The sequence below is a fragment of the Lampetra planeri genome, chromosome 17 (assembly GCF_965212315.1).
Source record: "Lampetra planeri chromosome 17, kcLamPlan1.2.h2, whole genome shotgun sequence".
Lineage (NCBI taxonomy): Eukaryota > Metazoa > Chordata > Hyperoartia > Petromyzontiformes > Petromyzontidae > Lampetra > Lampetra planeri.
This window is the reverse complement of record NC_136123.1, coordinates 8,313,078-8,336,416: the sequence shown is the minus strand read 5'-3', so window position 1 is coordinate 8,336,416 and position 23,339 is coordinate 8,313,078. Positions and strand designations below refer to the sequence as shown.

General features: G+C 44.4%; 1 protein-coding gene across 1 annotated transcript in view; it reads left to right on the top strand.

The window, feature by feature from the left end:
* The window catches only part of LOC144723336 (sodium/hydrogen exchanger 3-like), a 130,177-nt gene that overhangs the window by 40,998 nt on the left and 65,840 nt on the right, over positions 1-23,339 (top strand). Inside the window, exons 4-6 of the mRNA XM_078602041.1 lie at positions 12,091-12,169; positions 16,271-16,448; positions 20,983-21,203. Of these exons, the coding sequence (XP_078458167.1) occupies positions 12,091-12,169; positions 16,271-16,448; positions 20,983-21,203 (478 nt within the window). The remainder of the gene's footprint in view (positions 1-12,090; positions 12,170-16,270; positions 16,449-20,982; positions 21,204-23,339) is intronic.

Here is a 23,339-nt window from a genome sequence, read left to right as displayed (position 1 = left end):
TTACGGGGGTACCTAAGGATGGAGGGAAGGATGGGGCCATGGAGAAGAGGTGGGAACCTTGAGGGAGGAGCGGAAACCAGACAGGGAGGGCGCTTGCTTAATGAAATGAATGTTTATTTGAGTAAATGTGCCCGACTGACAAGCAGCAGTGAGACAGAGAGACAACTGTTGACAGGGTTTTGTCCTTATTAGGAGCACTCATTAGTACTACTGGCTGGCCTTATTAGGACTACTGTACTGATGGGTCCTAAATATGGACAAAACTAATATAACAGAGTACTCTGTCTCACTGCTCCCTGTCAGTAGGTCTCATTTGGTCAAATTCATTTCATGGTGATCTCAGACAAGATGACCAAACATGCAATGCTCGAGGAACTGTTTATGGTTGTTCATAATGCACAGTGGCAAATTGCTTTTTTTGTACACGTTGCTGTGTGTTTTGCTGAAATTTAAAACATTTACTGTATTCCGAAAATCGGGAGCACATTTCTCGTATATAGTACTAATCCAGTTGTGGAATTCCACCTTTTAATGGCGAAGCTGAGTCAGTGCAGCAAATCTGGCTGTGACGGTCCCACCTGATGACGGAGACTTGTGTTGCCTCCGAAACGTCGTGATTTTTATTTTATTTTACTTTCATTAATTTTAATGTTTTACCTACGTGACTTTACCGAAAAAACCTAAGAATATGAATCCTTGCAGTCACGAAAGCTTCAAATTTAGAATCAGTGCAACAGGCTTACCAGTGTGAATTGGTCTTCATTTTCATCATCAGCAGCAGCCAACATCAATCTATTGCTGGATACATTCCTTCCGAAGCCGTTGCCATAGTTATCCAACGATATTGCTGGCTTCAGCTACATACCACATTGTCAAAAACAACCAAAGTTTAATTGGTTTTAACAAGACGTCTTATTTTAAAGAAGACGAAGCTTCTTTTCGGGGGGAGTCAGTTCATAACGCAGGAATGGCATTAACGGTACGGATGTGAGGCATTTTTCCCTCCGACGCAGTGCCCTACACTCGATTGAAATTTAGTTGATAATATTGCTCCGCTGCCTAGTCCCCTGCAAAGCAGATGAGCGAAATAATGGGTCTGGCAGAGGCATCCAGTAATGAAGGCCCTCGTTGTCATGGGAACATACTAAGACTCTAGTCCGGACAAATGCAAAAGGAAAGTGGCCGTATTGCTAGCATCAGTCACTGTCTTGTTTTGCATTCCTGTGTTCCCTCGTTGATATTTTTGTGTATATTTTAATGCCTGTTTTTTGTTGTTGTTGTTGTTAATTCAACTTTATTTCGTGTTTATGCTGGATATATATGCACTTTCTATGGTTGGTATTTCGTTTTATCTCTCTCTATTGACCTTGCCTCGCAATGTCCTTGCTAATAATTTGAGATGAACACGGTGGGGGCTGCCTTTTTACTTAACAGTAAAGTCCTGCCGTATTAAAACTACCACACGGCTCATGGTTCAGGGATCACCGTGACCTCTATGCGGCATACAATGTCCCCATAGCCCCCTTGTGACTGAACATTTTGATGTCCGCCCAGATTGCGGGCGTCACGTGCCTTCACGTAGCCGCACGGGGGGCGAACAAGCAGGGGGGAGAAAAAGAAAGAGCGTTTTGAGCATAGAGAACACTTTGAAGAATGCAATAAGTGCGTTGTATGAACGTAACAAGGTGGGTGTTCTATCTTTGCAAACAAACAAACAAAAAAACGGATGTCGTATTTTCACCGTGGTTGCGTGGTGAAAGTGGGAACATTTTTTTTGTAAATGTTTGATCCTATCATAAATGTATTTTTGTATACTCCCAACTCTTCCAAACTAGCTGGCCTTTGTGGAAGAGTGGGCCAAATATCCTCCAAAGGGTCCTCCAGAGCATCCTCGAAGTGAATGCCCCTCTGCCGGCAGTGGCGTAAGCAAGACATTGCAGGGCTGCACTTTTATCTTTTACAGCAGTTATATAGTATGGAATATTTAACGATATTTTCTGCTCAATAGAGAATGTGTCAATATTGGAATGTTTTCTTGGCGCTTCTGTATTTTAAATGTGCAAAACAACACAGTTTAACACGTAGGCTTCCGCGACCAATATTATCGATAATAAAGTTGTTGTTGGGTTAGATCGCGTACATATAAATTAGGTTTGTCACAAAACTAAACGTGCCAATTAGTTAAGACTTCAGCACACCGGTGTGTTAGAGAGTAAACCCACGACATTTACAATTTTCAGAACAACACATTTTGTTTTAGCCCTTTATGAGGTTTCTTGTCAGTTTACTTTAATATGAAGTCTATGTGACGATTAACAAACATAAATTAGAATCAACTGAGATCCTGCTGCTATAAGCAAAGCTATTTTTTGTAATTTACTTCCAAAAATTCGTGTTTAAATGTTACCTGCAGTCGACTTATTTTAAATATACCAAATCATAAGCTTCACGTTTATTTTTTCCGGTATTTGAGCTTGGATTACTCCATTAAGCTGATAATTCTCGCGGTGCTGCTGCTGATAATGGTAAAGATGGAGATGTGAGCTGCAATCCGGCTCCTGAGCTCTCGTTGGAAATACAAGATAGATCCGATAATGCTTATGAAATGTTTAGATTCGTTGAGACAGAAATACAAATGATGCCTCTTTCATTGATACACACATTTAACAGGTTATTGGTTGACTAATGAGGCGATTTATTTATATTTAATTAAACACAGCCTCCCAATTCCACTTCCAATGTGCGTAATGATGCAGCAAAGCCATAAATAGTCTGGCAATTTTTACTATTATTATTTGTAAATTTTCGCGATAGGATATTTCGTCTTTGAAGATGGCCGAGGCATACCTCCAAAACAGATATACACATCTGTAGGTTTCTTCCATGGAAAGTACCGTAATAAATGAGTAAACATATAAACAAAGATACTAATTGCTTTGGGAAATAATATTTACGTCTAATTTCCCACAATGCTGCGGTGTTCCTGCTTCATTGAAGCGCTGGGTAATGATCTCCCGTGTGGGAGTTCTGCTTGACTCACAGTATGTCATGGTGGGGGCACGCTGGGTTTAGTTTGTTCGAATAGGAATGTTCTTTTTAAAACATTTAATTGACACTGCAGCAGCTAACCCAGTAAATACGGTTTATTTATTTACTACTAATAGCGTATACATAGTATTTCGTAGCGGCAGCAGAAGATGTTTTCTGAAAATTCCATTTGACAAATAAAGGTATAAACATAAATGAAGAATATGTTAACCATCTCAGATTTGCTGAAGATAATTACGAGCTGAACAAAAGCAAATGTACATCATCTAGATATATATCTAAATAAGCTGAAGTCTCCCGTGAACTCCGTGACCTCTGTGTGGCCACCTCCACTCTGAATCCATCCCCTCTCCCCGTCCCCTGCGAAAACAGACGCCGCTCCGTGCAGCCGACTTTAGCTTACACCTTAGTTTTCTCCCCCCCCACTCTCTCCCATCTCATCACATTCTCATCGCCAACATCTTGGCCTCGTCATTCCTTCTCTCCCTCCTGTACTCCCTGCCCAGCGCTCCTTCTTTCATCCTGCTACTCATCTTCAGCCATGCGCCCTCTTGGCCCGTCTTGGGGACTTCTGTGCCGACAAGCCTTCTCTTCGCCGGTCATCTTGCCCTGTCAGGCTCTCTTTCGCAACCTTCCATGCATGATGTTCGTGACACTACTCCCATTCCTGTGGCAGTTCACCAGTATTTGTTTAAGCAGGCTTGACTTTGCTGATGAGACACTGAACGTCAAAGCCCATCGAGAGTGTGCTTGTGTTGAACCAATTGGCGCTGAAATTGCAAATTCCCAGAAGGCTGTGCAACTGATGGGATGTGTAAAACATATATTTACTTTGATATGGACGGATAGGTCTGCCTTATTTATTTTTACATCAATAAAGGTTACTGTAGCTAGATAATGATGTATCGGTTTTTATTGTGTACATTTCTGAAATGATATACTGATACTGAACATAATTGTCTGAGCAATTTGGGGGTGCCTTTGATCGTGTCTTGTAGTTGACAGTGCATTTGGCATAATTTAAAGAAACCAGTCGCCTCGTTTTGGCCAGAAGCAGAGTTGAGAGTTGAACATGTGGGTGGGTGCATTGATGGGAAGATACCCATATGGACGAACACGTGAGGATTTTGTAATATCGTTCTATATTGACAGTTTCTATTGCTGGAATAGAACCACAAAATTTAAAACGACATTCACCATGTTTTTGAGTGCTAAGAATTATATGAAGGTAATAGCAGATTTAATACACAAAAAAGAGCTGGCTTGTATTGCAAAAAGCAAACATTTCATTATTTCTGACAATAACCACTTATTAACAGGGATATCAAGGTCATTTGCTCATATGTCCAAATTATTGTTTTAAATTTCACTGTCCATATGTTCAAGTATCTGTTGAGTACATTATGTAATGGCGCATTTTCTTTGTACTTTTACAACGTGGTTACTTGCCGAGAAAATTTACTGTCCAAATCGTCCTTGCTGTGCCCAAATCCACATCAAAATATTGATCTCATCTGCAATGGACTTATACGTAACGCCTCATCTATTTGTGTATTAATGCTGGTGGCTGTGATGAAGACATCCCACGTAACGCGTTGCCTGCAAGATATTTATTTAGGTCACGTCAGGAGCTTTGGTTGGAAGTTTGGCCAGTAGAATAACATGGCCCTCACTACACAGCCCGTGTATTCAATTTGTTGGAGTGGACGCACTGACGACGACGCAGTGTGCATTTGACTGCCATAATATAGTGAACTCCACTGCTAAAAATAACCCAGCTTAGATGGACCTTGGGGAGCCAGTGCAGACCTCTAATCCTGCCCTTTTAATTTATTTAGCAGAACACGCAGCACCGCGTTACATTCCCCCCCCCCCGGTTCAGGGCAACGCATCCATTCCCTGGTTACGTCGTTATCTGCATTTGAAAGTGTGAGTGCACTGAAACCTGCTTGTGCGTGGCAAAAATTTGAATTAATTCCCTTTACGTCACGGAAAACATAAACGCCCACAATATACAATTCTGAAAGATAATTATCACATTGTTACGTTCTACATACGGTAATTTAAAAACTAGCATCATTTTTTTACGAATTTTAATTTCATTGTTTAACACGTATAGCCGCTATTAAGTTTTTTCCCTGTGAACGCATCCCTCGTTAATCCCACCACGTATGAGATTAGCCTAATTACATTTTGGCTATATTTATGCATTTTAAAGAAAAGAAAAGCTTGACATTCATTGTTCTGACTGAAAGCACTGCCAGTTTACATTTGTCTGGCCTAGTGTGGCCTTACCAACATTTGTAAACTAAACTAAACTTTTTATATTTCCAGGTAAGGTCCACTGAGCTATACAGCTCTTTTTTCAGAAGCGACCTGGCCACAAATGATCATCCAACGAAGTGGCTCATCATGTGGAAATTTGGATGTTAACTACCTCACCTGGTATACAGGAGGTCGTGGGTTCGATCTCGACCCTGACCCCTGCTGTATATTTCGAGTTTGCATGTCTCTCTCCCCGCAGTCGTGTGGATTTTTCTCTGGGTCCTTCGGATTCCCTCCTCCACACTTAGAATCAACACGCGTTTAGAGTATTTGGCAGCTATACATTTCCCCACCTGATAAGCCACTTCGTTAAGCTATCACTGTGGCTAGGTCACATCTAGAAAATAGTTATATCGCTAAGTGGGCATTACCTGGTAAAATAAAAAAAATGTTTTAATTTAGTGTTTGGAGAATTGTACGTTGAGTCATTATAAGTTCCATGGGTATATTCTGGGTGACCCTAGTCGCACGACGGGAATTTTTATATTTCCATTTGTGCGTTTGTATTCGCATCTGCCACGGTTTTTTTGCGATTGCGGCTCAGGATTGTGGCTCTCAAGCTTCGCGATTATGCTGACATCAACTCACGTGTCTTTGATTCTCCTCGACACTGATTGGCTGTGGATTGTTTTCATGGAGTGGGGCTTATAACCCCAGTCTGAAAGTTTGAATTAGCAAAACACTGCTGCGTACATTTGGAAGTATTTTCGTGGAATTTTCTCAATGCTGGAATTCTGCAAAAGTGCTGAAATAGACTCGACTTCGTATTAGGCCCAATTTACTGCCCTTTTTAAATCTGTCTCGCTAGGACCATAATAAATGATCTGTGTCAAAGTGAATTCCTGCTCACATGTACAGAGGCGGTTCTCAGCTCCTGTTTTACAGCCCTGATCGAAGTGTCGGACATTCCACGTTCCTGTGGTGGGGAGTGGGGGGTTATCTTTCCACTGGACAACCTTTTTTTTTTAAGCAATGTGTGGGCCCGTTACATCGCGTTTTTACGCACGTTTACACCGTCAACATAAACTAAACCGGTTATAAAAAGCAGGTGGAGTCTCACTGAAAAAGGTAAGGGTAGTTTTTTTTTCCTGGGCAACCTCTGTTAACTTCCCCGGGTCTTGTATAATACATGATCAAAGTGTAAGCTTAACCGTGTTTACTGTGCTGAAAAGCACGACGTGAAAAAGGTGGCACAAAAAAGCCTCTCTTGAAGCCTAATGCGCTTTGCCTCCGAGTGGTGACATTTTTGAAGTTTGGTTACATTGCGATGTTGCCAACAATGCCTATTTATTGCTCTGATTACTAGGCCTGACCTGTACACTCTATACCTGGATGCCCCTATTTAGCACTTTGATGTGGGTTAAGTTTCAGGCACATTCTAGGCTGAATCAATGTTTCAGTTTTGCATAATCTGGGAGTGTAAATGTAAGCGAACACAAATAATCGAGGTAAGGTCAGTTGACCTTTCAGTTGCAAGAGAATAAGTGCTTCTTGGGAGGTTTTTTAGTCTGTCTCTTGTAGCGTTAACACTGATTGTGTGGGAGATCAAGACGTTGTGGTTATTAATTAGCCTGTGCACTGACCTCGCCTGTGTTTAATGAGGCACAGTGTGTTGTGTTTTTGGAAAGTTGATTTAAAAAGTGAACCTGCCAGTGAGTTTCTCGCTCCTGAATTATTTTGTTGTTTCGCATTTGCGCTCTTGTTGTTCTCTGCATTCAGTAATGTGCGCTGAGATACATGGCGTTTCAAAAACCATACAAAGATGCAATTATTATTTTTTATTTGTTAGCCCCAATGTCAAATTGTATATATTTTAGAGTACTTGTTCATGCGAGCTTATAGTCTCCTTATACTGTGTTTTGACTCCTCAAACAAACCTTTATATTTATATTCCAGCAGTCTACGATTGGAGACTTTTTCTTTTTCACAATATTGCTATTGAACTTGTCTCACATGCAGTAAATTTGAATTTACTTTTGAAGACATTGGTGCAGCTATAGGCACCATGATGGCAAGATATTAACTACCTCGCCTGGTATACAGGAGGTCGTGGGCTCGATCCTGACGCTTGTATATTTAGATTTTGCATGTTCTTCCCGTGGTCACGTGGATTTTTCTCCGTGTTCTTTGTTGTTTTCCTCCACATTTAGAACCAACATGCGTTTAGATCAGTGGTTCTTTCCCTTTACTGCAGCCTTGCACCTCTTGGTTCTCAGTCGTTACAAACATGTAGAATGTTACTCAATACATAGGGTAGGTTTGATGAAACAAAGTCGATGTACTATGAGACCTCCTTTACCAGTGGCAAAATATAGTAATAGGTTTTTTACCCTTTCAACTGGTACAAAAACTGACACCTTTATACAAGGCATCATGTTTGCAATAACCACAACACAAGCAGTCAAAATGTGTGGACCAATCAACTTCAAGGACAGTGCATATCATTATCATCATCAGAGTTGTTTCTTTTTGTTTGCATTTTGACTGCTTGTGTTGTGGTTATTGCAAACATGATGCCTTGTATAAAGGTGTCAGTTTTTGTACCAGTTGAAAGGGTAAAACCCTATTACTAAAGTCGTTGTACTTACGTGCCCGTGCTTAAGTTGCGTTTCGATGATTTACCATCTAAAAACATCTGGCCATGTCTCGCACCCCCAGAAAGGACGTCTCGCAGCACCAGGGGGTGCGTCTTGCACCCCCAGGTAAAGAACCACAGGTTTGGAGTATTTGGCTACTCAAAATTTCCACCTTATGAGCCACTTCGTTGAGCTATTATTGGTGGCCAGGTTGGCTTCTGAAAAAGAGCTATGCAGCTCAGTGGGCCTTGCCTGTGTAGTGAGTCATTTCAGAGACACTATTTAGGAGGCAACAACGTTTATTCTACACTTATGCAACACCGTTACACACGGGACTACAATACACCTATCTCTCTCGCATACGGGATAACTATAATCGAGTCAGAACAGCCAACGTGCTGTCTGACCCACGATGTCTAAGACATAGACGCAGCATTTGGGTTCCACTTCACCTGCAGACAGCCCCATATTCGATCGGAGCTTCCCTTTTATCCTCCTCGGTGCAGCCTGGCTCCACCCTCGGCCGCGCCTACCTCTGGAATATTCCCGAAGGTTCCAGGCTACCTTACACCTGTTCCCTCTCTGGCTCCGCCCTTAAACACGCCCCCTTCGGGAACTCTCCAGACGTTTCTCAGCTACTCTTCCCGTGTCCCCTCGTTCACCTTTGGCCCACATTACTCACCCGGCCTATCACATGCTTAACCCGGTGCCGGGGTGACTCGTCCTCACATGGCCTCTACCGCCAGCCGCCCCCACCACACTCCCCCAGTGACCGACTGAGTCTGCTATCCCCTACTCTGTCGGTAGGACCCATCTGGCTCTCCTCTGCTAGCACCCAGTACCGTGCCCCGAGTGGCCCACTGAGTGGTAATGCGCGGTGTGTTAGCCTCTACGCCCATTTCTACGGCACTTGGCGCTATGCGTCGTAGTGATTTATTTAACATCACTACACCTGTATAATAAAATAAATAAAGTAAAGTATGGGCCATTATCACCATGGGGGAGTGACAATGACCAGTGGTGGTGTGTTTTGCCCGCCTGTTACAGAGGTTTCGCGGTTCGAATCCGAACGGTGGCCCTGGTTAATGCTGCGGTTGTATTGATGCATAAAATACGCGCTGTCTGCTTCATGGTGGACGTCAAACAAAGATATCGTGATGTCAGTAGCACGTTATTGTGCGCCAGCGTGCATAGTTACAATTTTGGCAAATTAGAAAAAATAATTATCCACAAATTACTCACTTGGCATTACACACAGAAGTTGTTCCCCCCCACCTTCACCAGCAGGCAAATGCGTATTTGCAGGCCGGTGCTGAGTCGCATTGTGCCAGAGCATGACTTTCACATGGGATAAAATAGTTATTTTGATGTCTTTGAACTCAAAGAAGTGGATAGTATTGTGGTCTTTTTCCATTATGCTACATTATATATATAACATTTTTTAGAATGTGATGCATTCAATATATAACAAGCATACATGTTTGGGGTACGCCATTGGAACATGTGTATGCGGTGTGGTGTGTAACCATACGAAATTTTAAATCCAAAACACCTTTACACCTGTGCTTGTAATTCCGTTTGCAGAAATTGTCTTGATTTACTGAATTTTTTAAAAAGTTATTGATTTATCTATCTGTCAGGAACCCGTGGACACCACAGAGGGAGATACAAATTACGAATATGTGTCGAACCGATTTAAAATACACCGATTTCCCAATGTTGAATGTAAACTCCTGCACGACGTCTTGTTGATGGGTGGAGATAAGCAGGAGGTGGATGGTTGAGCACGGTGTCGCGAAAGCGACAATGTCCCTTCAGCCACGTTGTTCTTCGGATAAAAATTTGATCCGGTCAACTTCACCGAGGCTCAACAGACCAAAGGAACCGCGGTTTCCGTCGCCAGACGGCTGTACCAAAATTAAAACTGGACACGTAACATTTTATTATGCGCATAATCTTCGAGAGTCATTTTAAAACTTGAAAATTTTACATTTCTGGCCACACTGTAGTCATCCTTGCCGTCTCTGCACTGTGATTCACATCCTCTCTGCAAGTTTCCAAATATTATGCTCCTAATGCCATGCACTTGATATATTTATATATGAGTATATTGTGGCTGAATGACAGTTGTTAAGGTTTTGATCGAAAGTAAGTTAAAGTGTATAATCTATGTGATATTTTACATTCTGCATACATAGATTTATTTCCATAATATAGGGTTTTGGGTTAGATCGCATAAATATATAAATGTGTCATTAAAACCCGCCATCACCCAACACAGCCAACTAGTAAGGGTTGTCACGTAAACAGAACATGCCAATTAGTCACTAGTACAGCAAGCCACAACATTAACAATGTGAGTACGATGTTTTGCCAGTAATTACCAAATCAAATAACACGAGCATTGAAACTGCCCAAGTAATTAAAACGATCAAAATACTGTACATTGCGGTAGTAACTGATAAACTAGCCAGATGTTTGGAAAAACAAAACATCCGAATCAGATTTGGCACGGTAGATAAAATACAGACATTAATATCTGGTACAAAATATGCATTACCGAAGCTATCAACAGAAGGTGTGTACGGGATTAACTGCACTTGTGGCAAATGCTATGTTGGGCAAACAGGACCAGTGATCAGCACAAGACTAAAGAACATCTGAGCAATATTAAATACTCCCAAATACAACTGTCAGCAGTAGCAGAACATGCGTGCCAACAAGAACACTCAATTGATTTAGATATTGTTGAAGTTCTGTGCAAAACTAGCTACTACTGGCCAAGACTAATTAGATAATTGATCGAAATTGAAAGAAAATAATAATAATTTAACGGTTCTGATAGCTACTGACTTAGTGCTGCATGGAAGCGACTCATCAAATAATACATTGTTTAAATGCATGCCTATACAGGCCACCATACTTCAATAGGGATTACCGTTGGTACGGCTATTTTAATACACAGGAAGGACAATATCAAAAAGCTTGCATAATTTACATGCATAATGTACGTTGATTAATAAATCCCCCCCCCCCCACTTTGCGTAAGAGCGCAGAAATATGGTCACCACATCGACGCCTCTATATAAGTGTAATGCGAGCGTAAATGGGGTTGTTGCTGGGCTCTGGTCCAATCACACGGCCCAGGGTATTGGGGGGCGGAGCCTGGTCTGCGGGGCGTGTGGGAGGGGCCACCGTTCACCTCTGCTCCAATGGGAGGCGAGGTGAATGGGGGCGGAGCCAGCGGGGTAGTATGGGAAGACCGGATCTGACGATCCGGAAGGAGAGGAGTCAGTGTCACGTGGGGGGAATGTATATAAGTGGGAGCCCGGAAGAGATCGGGGCAGTCGGGGAAGTTAAGAGGCTGAGCCACGTTGGGTGGTGAGGAAAGATCCGCGCCATCGGCCACGTGGCCGAAGGACCTCTGCAAGCCGTCGGCCAGCGGAGTGCGGGAATAGAGGAGCTAACGGAGGAGCGTGCGTGGCACGCGAGAGGGAGCGTGCGCGGGGCGCGCGCGGAACGACTCTGGTCCGAGAGGAGGCCAGTGGGGGTGCGGAGAAGAACCTGAATAAAAGACAAACGGAGACCAGCATCACCTGACGGAGTCTTTTATTACATAAGGAACGAAACAGGTGGACTTCACAGATCTGGCTGTCGCATGATGAAGCTAGTTGTAATTACTGGCGAAACATCGTACTCAGATTGTAAATGTTGTGGCTTGGCTCTCGAATTGGCCACGTTCTGTTTACGTGAGAACCCTTACTAGTTGGCTGTGTCGGGTGGTGGCGTGTTTTAACGACACATATATTTACACGATCTAACCCAAAAACTCTGTTATGGATGATATTGGTCGTGAAAGCCTACGTGTTAAACATATATTTATTTGTTTAAGCTCATCCCAATTTACTAGACACTTCATAATCTGAAAGCACGATATGAGCTCTGATCAATCCTGTGAGTAGTGGCTTATCTCATGGATTATGGGATTTATTTTTGTGCGCAAACCCATTGCACTGCCAGTTTCCACATCACGTATGTAAAATAAACGTTAACTTAAGAGAGCCATCAAAATAATTTTACCTTGGCTGCAAACATTAACATTGTTTTTTGTTTATGTATGTTTGCACTGTTTTGTGTCAAGGTTTTATACAAAGTGTTTGACACTTTCGTGGAAGTTGGTGCCGAAAATATACAGACTGTGGACTACATGAAAGGATTTGGTAAGTCAAGTTATACTTTCCCTTGTGTCATTGCAATGCATTTTAAATATGTTTTTGCCTACAAAGTACAACTTAAATATTAATGTGTTTATGAGGCATTATTTTTCTAACTCTCATTAACATTAAGAATCAGAATATGTATTTATCCTGAATAAATTCGATGAGCTATGAAGCTTTTTTTGTTCACAGATGTCCAGTGTGAGTGGGTCAAGGCCGTAATTATAATATATATTGGGGGGGACACATCCCCCCCAATATTCAAATATGCTCAAATATTGCTATAAAATATATATCTGTTTATATGATTGTGGTTATGGTTGTACTTTATTAATCCCTAATCTCTGCCATTACATACAATATAACAAGAAAAGGCAAAAAATAAAAAACAGAGCAATGTAATACAATACACTATTAGACATTATTGTATAACATAAATAAAAAGTCCATCCTATGTGTTAGTGAATTTTTGTATATTTTAGGCAGGAAATGGCAGGAAATTCGTTATCAAATTGAGATTGTTTTTTCTGGAGGCGGACCCCCTGACCCTCTGGAAGAGTTGGTCCCCCCCCCCAATGTTGGCTCCATGGCTACGGCCTTGGAGTGGGTGAGAAAGTTGCAACAACAAACAATACAAAAAAACATGGGAGTGTAAAATATTGGAAAGGTAATCAAAATACTAAAATAATAAATAACGTCTGTAAGTACAAATTGCAAACGTATATAAATTTCTGCCAATTTTTCAACAAGCCTGGGCAAGATAGAAAAACAACAACAGTCCCAGGCCAGAGCAAGACAACACACAGTCTCTCAATGAAATTGCACATTTTCAGTTATGACTTGGGGCTACCAAGGCTCTACTGTACTTCAATTTAGTTTATTAGTCATCGTATATGGGGTAGTGAGGCAGATGAAAACAAATTTACAAAAAAAATAGTATTGACAACCTTTGCCAATCCACTGCTAAATGAAACCATCTCTATATTCTGATGGTCCATGTTTTTTTTTTACGATACTTCACCATGTCGGTCAATATGGGTTAGTGAAGGGGGGGGGGAGTAGGTATTGCCAAGGACAATTTCAGATGTCGCTTTCTGCTGATGTCCATCATGGCACGGGGGAAGGACAACAAACTAAACACAAAAATCAGTTCTCAATTTAGACTTTAAGGTGCATTGCGCCAGTGGCTTTCTAATATCGGAATCGAGAGCGTTCCAGACGGCCGCATGAAGCGCGCGACGCAGCTACCATCTCTGTTCGCCGGCTAGCCGTAGGAGTTGAGATGCCGTATCCCTGGCTCGCCAGGAGAAGGCAGTGCAGCAAGTTTTGCGTGCGATTCGGTTTACTCCCACTTGCATGAAACACTCATCATTCAATGGCTGAAACATTAAAATAAAAACGCAACGCAGGACCCCCTCACCCACCACCCCGAAAAAGTCCTGGAATAAAAAACAAAAGTTAAACAAGTAGACCCATGTCGAGAGGGGCTCTCTAGAGGTCTCCTGTCATGGAAGTGCTTCTGATAGCAGTGGTTTGAGCAAACAATAACACGGCTGCACCTTGACCTCGCTTTAATACACATTTATGGTGGTTTATATAAAAAAAAGAAGATGTGAAAGTCACGCTGCAGGTCAGATAAGATTCGGTCATATAAAACTCCCCATCGAAACGTAACTAAATATTGATGACAACATTTCTATTTGTCACAAATCAATTTACTTGCTTTCATTTGATTACATTACAAATGGTAATGCAATAAAGGGTCCTACTATATTGGACGTCTCCCAGAAGATCGTTTTTTTTTACTTTGTGGGGGTGTGGAGAGTTGGTGGGATGTGGGGGGCACAGTTGCAGTGCATTATTATTGTAAGCAGCACACTTGCCTGTATAATTTGGAAGTTGATCAGCACTGGAGACTCCCTGCGCCGAGGTCAATCCCAACACAGACGCTGTCTCCCCGACAGACCTGGTCTTCGCCTGAGGACGGCTGCTTGAATTGTGGCCGAAACGTCGTGAGAATAATTTTATTATGTTTTATTTTATTACTTCCCTTCTACGTGACTTTACCGAAAGAATCAAGAAGATGAATCCTTGCAGTCACGAAAGCTTTAAATCGAAATTTAACCGATGTAGAGTTCTATCTCTACGCCTGTCGAAAGCGAATTCCTCATCAGGTGCGGCGCACGCGCTGGAGACTGGACACTCCATGCGCCTGCACAAGTGAAACTCCCGGCGGCTAATTGCGAGTCCCATGCAGCTTGCTATGAATACACACACCGGGACGGCTGGGGGTGGTGGTTGAGCGCGCCGGATTCCCGCCCACGGCGATAAACTTCGAGTGGCGAGCCATATCCGAAGCTCTCCTGGGAGCCTCCGCTCAATCAACCCCGCAAGTAATCTGTGAATCAGAAGGAGTCCCGAGTGGAGAAGTACGGTCAAACGCTTTGTAGGGAGGCCGTCATCCTGCAGTGGATTGGCAGGGGTGCGGGCGTTATTGATCCATATTCAGTTTTTGGGTTAGGCCAAGTAATAATGTTTAAACGAATATTGTTATCACGGGCTTTATCAATCAATCAGCATAACACTACCCCGTGCCCTAACCCACACACATATATGGCTCGCTGTGTTGGCTTACGAAAGCCTATGTTTTAAGTTCACGCATTTTTTTGCATTATTTTATCAAAAACCAGGGTGCACTGAACAGTTGAAGGCGGTAATTATCGAGTACACTGATTCATCAGTCTTGGCACCTTTATTGCAGTGTCTGCCTCAGAGTTATGGCACCATCAGGCTTGTACACTATTAAGGCAATTTCTCATTCATTCTCCATTCAGGTTAATTTTAAAGCTGCAATATCTGCAGAAGAGAGATTCTTTGGCCATTGATGGTGGAATTTTACAATTTCTGGAAACAACGAATGGCTTTTAACACACATATACCATATGTTAAACTGGGCCACGTGTATGTGCGTGGGTCTCTGTGTGTGCCTTGACCAGTCACGTGGCTCCCAGTATGAGGTTGTGCCCTATCAATTTGAAGAACGACTTCGCAGTCGTGGCGTTTTGGGGGTACCGTGCACGGTAGCTGGTATAGCTGGCTGGTAGTAAATCACCGTTTCGAAACGGCGTTGCTGATTCATACAGGCCGTTGTGCAGTGCGCAAGCGGAGAAAGTAACCATCAGAAACTGCCGTGTTAATTTATCACGAGTCGGCTCAGTGCCCCGGCATGGTTGGCACAGGCCCTGGTGCAAGGAATTAATTGGGGCCCCCTGAACCCCCTCCACGCCCCCCTCCCTCCTAGCCCCGTGGGTCCTGGCGCAGTTGCACCACCTGCACACTCGCTAACTACGCCGCTGAGTCCGCTGACCTACAAAAGGGCAGTCATGCAACTTCTCGCAGGGTCTTCCATGAGCGGGAGCTCTGGAGAATCCCTCTAAAGGGTACTTGGCCTACTCTTCCACACTGGCCAAGCGTCCTGAAATAGGTGGCAAGAGCTATACCCACACTTTACCCTACCACGTGCGACCTGCTTGGTAGGGTAAAGGGTGGGGGGGGGTTAAGAAAAGGGCCCCATTGTTTCAACTGCCGCACCTGGAGATCGAACTTGCAACCGCTGGATCTCAAGTCCGTTCCAACTGCCCGTTGCAGCCAGGGCAGCATCTTGTCGCTGATGCGTAGTCGTTATACGTTTGATTTGTGATGACGTGGTTTTTGCGGCCGTGAAATTGTGCGGGTTTGTGTGACCATGGTGATGTGGTTGATTAAGAACAGGAGCGTGGTGGTGGAGCAGTAGCGTAGTGGTCATCGGAGGCTAAACGGATGCGCGGGGGAAGGACGACAAACTAAATGCAAAAAGTTCACAGCTCCCGTGGCTTCCTACTATCACAAGGAAGATGGTTCCAGACGGCCGCAGAAGCGCATTTGAAAGCGCGCGATGCGGCAACCGTCTTTGTTCGACGGCGAGCCAAAAGCCACTGCTAGGATGAACAGGTGCCTTAATAGGTGCTCTCTAACGACGCTTGCCCCAGACATGCCCTGCGTGTACTGCACGGGCAGTGTGGTGGTGGTGAGGGCGATCTTTGTCTCCGTGTGGCGGTGGCGCAGCCTCTTTCCTCGTGGTGAGCCTGGGCGGCACGGCGGTCGGGGTCGTGTTCGCCTTCATGCTGTCGCTCGTCACGCGCTGCACCAAGCACGTGCACGCCATCGAGCCGGGCTTCGTCTTCCTCTTCGCCTACCTCGCCTACCTCTCCGCCGAGATGCTCTCGCTCTCCGCCATCCTCGCGTGAGCAGCACAGCAGCACCATCACAGCAGCAGTAGCAACACAGCAGCAGTAGCATCACAGCAGCAGCAGCAGCAGCATCACAGCAGCAGTAGCAACACAGCAGCAGTAGCATCACAGCAGCAGTAGCATCACAGCTGCAGTAGCAACACAGCAGCAGTAGCATCACAGCAGCAGCAGCAGCAGCATCACAGCAGCAGTAGCATCACAGCAGCAGCAGCATCACAGCAGCAGTAGCAACACAGCAGCAGTAGCATCACAGCAGCAGTAGCATCACAGCAGCATCACAGCAGCAGCAGCAGCAGCAACACAGCAGCATCACAGCAGCAGCAGTAGCAACACAGCAGCAGTAGCATCACAGCAGCAGCAGCAGCAGCAGCATCACAGCAGCAGTAGCAACATAGCAGCAGTAGCATCACAGCAGCAGTAGCATCACAGCAGCAGCATCACAGCAGCAGTAGCATCACAGCAGCAGTAGCATCACAGCAGCAGCAGCAGCGCGACGCACCCACGCGCCGGTTCTGTGGGCTGTGAAGTCAACAACCGTTGAACCGACTGTGTTGCAAGGGCAATTAAACTCTTAGTGATTGTGATTGCCCATGATTCAGTGCCCTCCAGCCTTCCCCAGAAATGTTTATTGTCATTATAAAAAATTCGTGACTTAGGCTTTGGTATGTTTAAAGTGTAATATTACCGTCTCGTTTGTCATTTTGCTTTGTATTATTAAGTGCAGTTGTTTTTGTGTGTTCGTGCCATAAATGTAGCATTGGCACATTATTTGCGTATAAAAAAACATTTCACCCGATGTCTATCCTTAGTTGGAAGGAGGCCTCCCCGCATCATGTCGGTTGTGGGTGTTGTTTGACCGTACTTCACCACGCTGGTCAGTGCGGGTTGGTGGAGGGTTCAGATAACACTCACCACTGGTGGCCTCCCATGGGCTGGAATTGTACTCGGGTCGCCGAGTTCATAGCAGAGTGCGTCAACCCCCGTGACACCGCTCTGCCACTCATGTGTGTAAATATGAATCATCAATAATCAATTCTCGATCGCACGACTTGATTCGTGAATTTGGGAGTGAAGGAATGGATTTTGACAGATTAATTGATGCATTGTTACATGCCAATTTTAAATAAGGTGGTCGATTTTTGATAAGATGGAGAGTCAGAAATATTAGCAAGGAATGTGCAGCTCTTGGCCATTTTCAATTCAAAAATATTATTTCTCATGTGGGCAACAGCGTGACAGAGTGATTATACTTGTACCTCACAGCAAGATGGAGCTGGTTTCGATTCCTGACTCGGGTGTCATTCTGTCTGGGGCCTGTTTGTTCTCCCCCTGTCCTGCCTGGATTTCTTCTGGGTTCTCTCGTTTCCTCCGGTAGCTACAATTACAATGGAATTGGTGCGTGGCAAAACATCCCAATGATGGACCCTACTGGAAAGTAGTATTCCTGTGCAAATAGGCAATCATATGTTACATAATGCAACGAGTTACAATTCGGATTGTATAATTCATTCCAAGAATTTTCCAGCGGTTTATTTAAAAACAAATTCCACGTTGGATGAAACCGGAATGCTAAGAGACAACCCACGTAGGAAAATAATAAAAAAGATGCCCATATAGGTTAGTCGACTATAGGAGAGCCTGGGACCTACCAGTTGAGGTCGGCTGCAGGGGCTTCGCAGGACGATCACTCCGGAGAGCCCTGGGGGGCTGCTCCGCATCGAGGGGGTGGCAAGGAAGGAGGTGGTGGCCGACGTCGGCAAGCGGGCAGAAGCAGCATCCCGTTGGCTCTGGCTGAAGAGGAACGAGCGATGGCAGAGCCCACACAGGCAGCAGGGAGGGGCAGGGCTGAGTCGAGTGGCGGACCGAGGGGGTAGTTCCAGGATGCTGGTTCTGCCGTCGATCCCACCTGAGGTGTAGTGGTGGGCTAATCGACGAAACACCGGCGAAGGTTTCAGTTTTCAGTTTCATTTATTAGGATTTATCCTGTGAGCCATTCGGCTCTTGATTTGGGTGCAACCGCAACAAACAATAAAATTACAAGATACACCTAAACTTCATTGGACACAAATCTAAACATCACATACATAAACAATACAATCCTACAGAAAAAAGCACCACCCGTCCATGCTGCGTACAAGGGGGTGCCCACTTGAGAACCCTGTGAATTCCCACTCAGCTCGGTCCCATTTAGGGGAGTAGTGCCTTGAATTAGGAAGGGGGAGTAGCGGTTTCAGTGCCATCCGGCTCACAGAAGCAACAAGGAAGTGAGTGCCTGTCAGGTGAGCAGGCATCGATGATCCCCATCGTGTTTCGTATAGTCTGACTCAGTGTGCTTTCACGATCCCCAAACCCCGTGCATAGCACCAGACCGAAGGCGTTGCCTACCACACGTGCCACTGTGCCAGTAAAAAATTCAGATGTAACGAGCAGAGGTTCGTGTCAGCAAGAGCTACTTTAAAATTCCAGTGTTTGCAGTGCCACAAAGCGTGGGGTTTGGCGCGTATGTGCGCATGCACGCACACGCGTCCCCAGCCGCTGTGTCCGTGAGTGGTTCGCCTGCTATAGCCGAGCACATTTTGTGAGAAGCTGGCCAGCAAATTCTTCAAACCACGACTATATCATAATTTTCCAGCACATCCATGAAGATTTGTAGGATACTTTTTTTGGTTATAGACGTATATATGTGTCCCAACTACTGTCAGACATGCGAGTGAAATGATTAAACGTTAGCATCAAGAGTCATGTGGAAAGAATGGCTTCGCTGGGGGTAATGGTGATGGGGCAGAATAATTTTCTTGTGGAAATGTAATAATGATAGTTATTATCGCTGTTTTTTTCCTGTTGTTTACATCTGATTAGCCTTTGTCTCTGGCACATTTTGTACTCGGCCAAATTGTACGGCGTTCATGATGATTTTGCAGCAACTTCGAGTGATTTTTGTGGAACATTCAAAACCCACAGTTCTTATTTTCGTGAAGTTTTAACACCCCAGCATTGTTATCGGCATGCGAGTAGGATTGTCACCTCTAGTTCCAAGTGTTTGAAATTGTATTCCCAAATATATGATGCAAAAAAAGAGAACAATGTATTATGTAGCCATTGAAACCAAATTTACATTCTGAACGAGATAGTGTGTCAGCATTATAAATAAGTAAATAATCATACAACATTAGTTTTCGAGTATTTGGCTGCTATACATTTCCACTTGATACACTACTTTGTTGAGTTATCATTTGTGACCAGGTCGCTTATGAAAAAGGGTTGTAGAGCTCAGTGGACAATACCTGGTATATTAAAAAAACGAGTTTAGTTTTTTGTATCTCTGGCTTCACGTATTGCCCATGCCTCCTTCAACTAAAAACAGCGCAATGATTCCTGGTCATTGGTCATTGACACAGTTACAGTTCCACCAAGGACAGGTGGCCAAGTGTCTCAGAGGTCAGTGTTCCGGGCTGGAACCACTGAGGTCCTGGTTTTGAATCTGGAAAGCCACCCATGATTCAAGCCGCTTCTCAAAGTGAGTTGCATGTGGATTGTCTCAACACAGCCACAAATGACCACATAAATCTCCACCATATGAAGTTTGGTTTTATACTTTACTTGGCTAAAATCCCAATTCTGGTTTGAATGGCATGCACTGCTCTTACATTCTAGCAGAGCTTGTCAGGAAATGCACCACCTATTGTGTAAAGATAAAAAGGCCACTTAAAAACTAAAATCAAAGAAGTCCTATGAAGTATTGTTTCCCCAGGCTATTATTTGACACACTGGCTTCACTGCGACATTTCCAAGTGTATTCTTCATCTCATCGAGAGATATCTGAAGCATCAATGGAATGGATTTGGGCAAAAAAGTCACAAAACATTTCCATCAAGGTCCAGTCAGTCGCCCAGTGTCACCTAACCCATGCATATTGCTTTATTGCGTTGAACAGGGCCCCGTCGTTTGGACGGAGCCCTCTTGCCAAGAACATCTGGCAACCCCGCAGAATTTGTTCAACAAGCCTGACTTGGCTGATGAGGCCCAGGAGGTCAAAACCATTCTCGAAGTTGCTTGATTGAATAGATGCTGCTGGAAAGTCAATAAGCCAATGACTAAGAAATTCTACATTTGTTTGTGGAGACACAGGACGGACGTCTGTTTACATAGGTTATCACCCATGCAGAATTTGACTGCTGACAGAGAGTACCTGGGTAATTGTTTTTTTACCCTTTTATCTGGCAACAAAACTGACACCCTTTTTACAAGGAGTCATGTTTGCATTGACCAGAATACCTGCGGTCGGAATGCAAACAAAAAACACAACTCTGATAATGTATGCACTGTCCTTGAAATTGATTGGTCCACACCCGAGACAGCTTTTCTTAGAGCCTAGTCTCACATGGTGTTTGGACCAGATGACGCCAAAAGGCGCACTGGCAAAGGAGGTTCCAATGGAGTACCTGGGTATTTATCTCGGTGTCGCGTGGCATCTCCGTCTGCAGGTGACGTAAGCACACACTCTGTCCGCTCTCCCCCGTTGCGCAGCATCACGTTCTGTGGGATCTGCTGCAAGAAGTACGTGGATGCCAACATTTCGGTGCAGTCACAGACGACCATCAAGTTCACCATGAAGATGCTGGCGAGTGGCGCCGAGACAATCATCTTCATGTTCCTGGGCATCTCGGCCGTGGACACCCACAAGTGGACCTGGAACACCGCCTTCATACTGCTCACGCTCATCTTCGTCTCTGTCTACCGCGTCATAGGTAAGGCACCCACTGGTGGCACTGATGAACTGCTGGATTCCCGTTGAAGGTAGCCCCCCCGCCCCCCCCCCGCTTCAGGTTCACTCTGCCAAGGTGGCTCAATTATTTCATTGTTTCAGGTAATTTTTTGTTTGCCCGCACAATAACCTTGCATCCTCAGTGGTGGAGCTGAGGATGCCTGTACAGATAATCTGGAGGTTGTTAGCTTAAATGCTGTTTGGAGGTTGACTCAGCCCATCATACCTCTGGTTGTTAATATAATTAGTAGACTTTGTGGGGGAAGTTAAGTGGCTGTCCTATGGACATATCCCCCACAATAGGGATATGGAATTTTCATACTGGCTGAAATTCCACCTCAATGCTCATTTGAGCAAGAAATACACATTTTTGATACTTTTTTATTTGGGCCAAATGTTGAAACAAATTGACTGTTGATTTCAACAACGCTGACTAACCTATATGGGCATCTTTTTGATGATTTTTTTTGCCTGCCTTTTTTGTCCGTGCTGTAGAATTGCCACTGCGTAAAATGTGAAGTCATTTAAACATCTTTTCGTTTTCCAAGATGTCTGATCAGTGTGGAAAATTGGGCCAAAAAATGCGCTTTGGATGGCCTCTCCAGAGCTGCCTCTAGCGGAGGCCCTTCCGCCAGCAAGAAATTACAAGGCTGCACTTTTACCCTTTCTGCAAATATATGTACAGCAGTTTTAACTAGTTCAATAATATTTGAATATTTCATCCTATTCCTGTTTCTACACAACTTCTTAATGCAGTCCCTTAAATAGTTAAATTACATACTTACACACATTTGTAAAGTGAACAGCTTTTCATTAGGATTGATTGGAACAAACTTCCTCTCCACATTAAGCAATCACGTTCGCTCAATAGTTTCCACACCGCCCTCTAAACTCACTTTTTTCCCATAGCTCACCCCACAGCCCACTTAATCTCCTCCTCATAACCACCACTGCCGTTCCTGCTCCCTTTTCCATGGCTCCCACTCATTCCCCATCCATCCAATCCATTCATCATCGCCATTTGCTCTCATAGCTAATTCACGCATCGCAGATTTGCCCATTATTTCCTCTCATCCATTGTATTCGCCTCATCTCCACCATTACATTCATGTGTACCGTTCTTAAGTCTCTGTAAAGCACCTTGGGTCAAGGCGTTTTATATATATATATTACGTGAAGGTAAGATAATAAAACCACAGACAAGTGGGAAGGCAGCCAGGCGATGGGTGACCTGGTGCCAACAATTGCCCAAGCCCTGCGGTCCTCTGTATATCAAGATGTTTTCAGCCAATTAACGAGTGTTCATACATGTGTAATGACTCTGACGACAGTAAATAAGAAGAGGCACTTTTATTGAGTCGACACCATCAGTAACCCTATTATAGAAATACACAATAAGGGACTCTAGGCTTCTTTGGTGTCTTCCAGCTTGTATCTTCCTCCGAACCTCCCCACTCCTCGTGCTCTCCCCTCATATATCCCTCACCCTATTTCCCTTAGTCAATCCCTGTCCGTTCTCTCTAACGTATGCAAACCGTCGCCTCTGGGTTCCACTTTGTTTTCCACCTATTCTCCTTTAAAACTTTTCCTGCAATCACTTCAAAAGCCTGCCTCCTGACCAATCTCTGTGAAGGCCTCTTTCCCGCAATCAGAGACCTTGGCTTATTTTTGAAGAGCCGTTTAGGCTGCACGTTGCCTTGGGGTTATTTTCGACCATTACACATGTGGAAAGAAACCCGATGTGCGCGGAGAAAACCCACGTGTGAGAGTTTGGGGGGGAGCACACTATCCCAGCGCAGATGGAGATTACCTCCACTAGCCTTACTGCCAGATCCTGGCAAGTCAGGGCACGGCAGCGCCACGCCGTACGTGGAAGGCAGTTTCACGACATTTATGTTACAGCCCACGCACATAGTCACCGACAGATTGGCTGCTATAAAGTGGGTGACTTTTGGAGGGGGTGGCCGGGATAACCTTCGTGCTCGCTGTTGAACCACTCTGCACAGGGTCGATGGTGTTGTGTCTGCGGCTGCCCATCAGTTCCCTAGAGAATGTATAAAATGCACCGCTATACCAGGGGAACGACGTGGATATTAATGATCCTGCGACTGCGTTTGTG